At 37.2% G+C, this 3,391-nt stretch overlaps 1 protein-coding gene across 1 annotated transcript; it reads right to left on the bottom strand.

Moving 5' to 3' along the window:
- Positions 1-1,644: 1,644 nt before the first annotated feature.
- Positions 1,645-3,163, bottom strand: LOC103953105 (transcription factor MYB108). Its single transcript, XM_009364828.3, has 3 exons — positions 2,845-3,163; positions 2,426-2,555; positions 1,645-2,346 (listed from the first exon to the last, which is right to left on the bottom strand). Exons 1-3 carry the CDS (start codon positions 3,041-3,043, stop codon positions 1,800-1,802), a joined length of 876 nt encoding a protein of 291 aa, XP_009363103.2. The 5' UTR covers positions 3,044-3,163; the 3' UTR covers positions 1,645-1,799.
- Between the last annotated feature and the right edge of the window lie 228 nt (positions 3,164-3,391).

The raw sequence follows: 3,391 nt of genomic DNA, 5'->3' as shown, positions 1-3,391 counted from the left end.
TTATTTTAGACTCCACAGTATCCATCTTAAGCAATAAACATAGAATAAAATTTTGATTTTGGTAGATATGTCGCAATAGCCCAAATGAAGAGATATGTCGATATCAATGAAAATATCAGTAAAATAAAATATAAGAAAAAATTAGCTATAAAACATATAGTGCAGCCATGTGAACCTCTACAAACTTTAAAACAGACCAATAATGCTTCCATTTAACATATAAAATGATGGTTACAAACATACAGGTGTACAAGCTACAAAGTGGCCTCGTTTTTACCATGCCATGAAAAACCTCCTAATCAGAAAACTAAAAGACTTTCAAGCCGGCGGTGGTATGGGAGATATAATTTGTGGCTCCAATTTGATGGCGGAAGCAGAAGCAATGAGAACGGTATTGATGGCTTGTGTGGAGTTGGGATTCAAGTTGGTTCAGCTAGAGACGGAATCGAAGGTTTTGGTGGAAATGCTTATTGGGGTTTTGGCCCCGGAGACAGCTCTGGAAGGTATCGCATGGGATATGAACTATATTCGACAACAATTGAGTTCAGTAGCGTTTCTATTTACTCCTCGTGCTTGTAATTGGATTGCACATCAAGTGACTTCGCATGCCAAGCGTGTGGAGGGTTGTCATATGTTGGTTCGTTTTGAAGCAGAGTGGCTGTTTAACACTCTGGCTTCTGATATAAACATTTCAGTTCATCTTTAATATTATTGAATTTCGACAAAAAATTAAAAAATTAAAAATTAAAAAAATACTAAAAGACTAGGACGATTTGTATAATCTCAGCTCAATGAATTCACGAGCAAGTGAGTTAGTTGTCCAAATCGCAACACCAACACAAACCACCTAGTATCGCTACTGAGACAAAATGGTCCATCAAAATAATGTTATTCATACCATGTTTTTGTACCACATTTTTATATCACCTGAGGTGGCATTTGATGCGGACAACCACATTATTTGAATTAATCAGATTTTTAAATTTAGTTCATTATTTAATAAACTAATAATTAAAAAAAACTAGTTAATTAAATGATGATTGTGGTATACGAGGAGTCTTTCTCCTTTCTTTCCTTGGGTTTTGCAAATTTTACAAATAATGTGGTTATCCACATCAGATGTCATCTAAGATGGTATAGAAATATGATATAAAAACATGGTATGAATAGCATCACTCATATCTGTTTGGGTTCGGTCAATGACGGTGAGAGATCTTGGATGATATGGAGCAAGAAGAGAGGCGACCGTCGATGCAAAAGCTATCATAAAATCAAAAATGTGATCTCAACCGTGATGGAAAGAGAGTTGCGACGGACGGCGCGTGAGGGAGTATATTACACGAGAAAGAAATATTCCATCATCTCTGATCTCATTTCTTATTAGAGGAAGGTCATGGTCGTAAGAGATTTCAGAGTGGCCATCCAATATTTTGGTAGCAGATGCTAAAGTATTCATTCGTATTTAATTAATAAAAAAAAATTCCGAGAAAAATGAACATAAACATGGCCATAATCTGACAACACAAGATTAATTCCTTTATATATAGACTATAGTTACTAAAACTGGGCAGCCACGTCTACATAAAATTTACCTCAACTCAAATCAAAAAGGAAAAGGAAAAAAAAAATCTCATGGTCTTCCTATGCTTTAAGAATACGTATCTTTTTGTGTCCGTGCAACAAAAGTTTGTCCAATTTGGAAGAGTCTATTTTACTGCTTTATAATGTCATGGCATCACCCATGCGTTACGTAAGCAAACTAGTCCTCGTGGCTGCTCGGTCCTTCCATCAATTCAATATTAGTCATCACTAAGCTGCTGTTGCAAGAACCATATATTCTCTTCATTCCACAAATTCTCCACTGAAGTGTCCCCACCGGTTGAACAATAATCGCTTTGCTTAAAGCCATGAATATCTGAATTTATACCATTTTGACTATAACCCGACCCGTTTTCTGAACCATATTGACCGCTGCATGGATAAGTCATGAATTCATCACCACTGCTAGTACGGTCGGTGGGAATTGAACAAGCTTGAACCAGATCATATGAGTCTGATGAAGTATTGCCAGAGGTTTTGGGCACGAAATTAGTGTCAACCCAGTATTGACACTCAAACTCGGATGTCGTAGTGGTACAAGTCCTGGGTTGATCTGCTAGAGATTCAGGCAAGGCCCCGATCCGTTCAATTAGACGGGGAATCCATACGTAACGCATGGCGTCTTGAAATTGTTTGCTGTTAACATCACACTTGAGCTGTTTTGCTTGCTTTTGCACTCTTGTTCTCCAAAAGTTCTTTATCTCATTGTCTGTTCTACCGGGCAAGTATTCGGCTATCTTGGACCACCTAATTATATGAGTGTGCCATTAAAGACAAAACACACAGAAGATTAGGAACAACGACATACATGTATATGTATATGTACCTGTTGCCCCAGCTTGAATGAAGTTGAAGAATTATAAGCTGTTCCTGGAGAGTTATGTTTCCACGTCGAACGCTTGGTCGCAAGTAGTTTAACCACCTTAATCTGCAGCTTTTGCCAGTTCGTTTCAGACCTGACTAAGTATTATCATATTAGTACTTTGTCCAAAATCATAGTGATCAGAATTGGCCAAGGCATAAGTCTTCCCAAGAATTTCAAAAATTAAGGATTGGAAACTATATATTAGTTTAAGCTATGACGCATGTAACTTACTTTCCAAAATAATTAATATGAATTCTATTCAAAGGCTTAGAAGGAAGAAATGGTAGATAATACATACAACTACATGACTAAGTAAACTAGTTATTGGTATATTGGTATTTTTCTTCAGTCTTGAAAGAGTCTGGAAGAGAATTACGTACCTGCATGACGAGCCAAGGAATTCCAGCGGCCTTCACCGTGAAGGTTGACGTAATCGATGAGAATGGAGTCCTCCTCAGCTGTCCATGGACCTGTTCTTAAGCCCAGTCCTTCTTCAATTGGTTGATCAGGAGCTGCTGCTGCTTCTAATGAGCCATAACCTGCTGATTTCATCTGATCATGTACGTTACTAATATCCATTTCCTTTTGTCTGGTTTGAGTTGGAAGACAAAGAATACGGATTAGTTTGGGATTTAGTTTGCAGGCTACAGAAATTAATTAGTTGACCTTGTTAGGATTTCCTTGGGGATTACAATTCATGAGAAGGGTTTATATATAGATGAGAGAGAGGACTGAAAAATAGGATTGGACCGAATAAATTACCAAATAAGAAAAAAGTGAGCATCGCTCAAGACTCAAGACTCAAGACTGAAAGTTACAAAAAAATTAGTAATATTAATTCTAGTGAGAGAGAGAGAGAGAGAGAGAGAGAGACATCTTCCATGGCACAAACCTACAAATCCTTCATTCTTTTTTATATACATTTAA

The sequence above is a fragment of a genome, unplaced genomic scaffold (genome assembly GCF_019419815.1).
Source record: "Pyrus x bretschneideri cultivar Hongxiangsu unplaced genomic scaffold, Pyrus_bretschneideri_v1 Contig41, whole genome shotgun sequence".
NCBI classification, from domain to species: Eukaryota; Viridiplantae; Streptophyta; class Magnoliopsida; order Rosales; family Rosaceae; genus Pyrus; species Pyrus x bretschneideri.
Note: the sequence above shows the minus strand (reverse complement) of the source record. Positions and strands in the feature narration are given on the sequence as shown.

What these genes read in the sequence shown, in the direction of transcription:
- LOC103953105 (XM_009364828.3), bottom strand. Translation starts at nt 3,043, where the DNA reads ATGGATATTAGTAACGTACATGATCAGATGAAATCAGCAGGTTATGGC. An exon ending in TTCCTTGGCTCGTCATGCAG is followed by an intron (nt 2,556 to 2,844) that starts GTACGTAATTCT and finishes ATACTTAGTCAG; the next exon opens with GTCTGAAACGAACTGGCAAA. An exon ending in CATTCAAGCTGGGGCAACAG is followed by an intron (nt 2,347 to 2,425) that starts GTACATATACAT and finishes TCATATAATTAG; the next exon opens with GTGGTCCAAGATAGCCGAAT.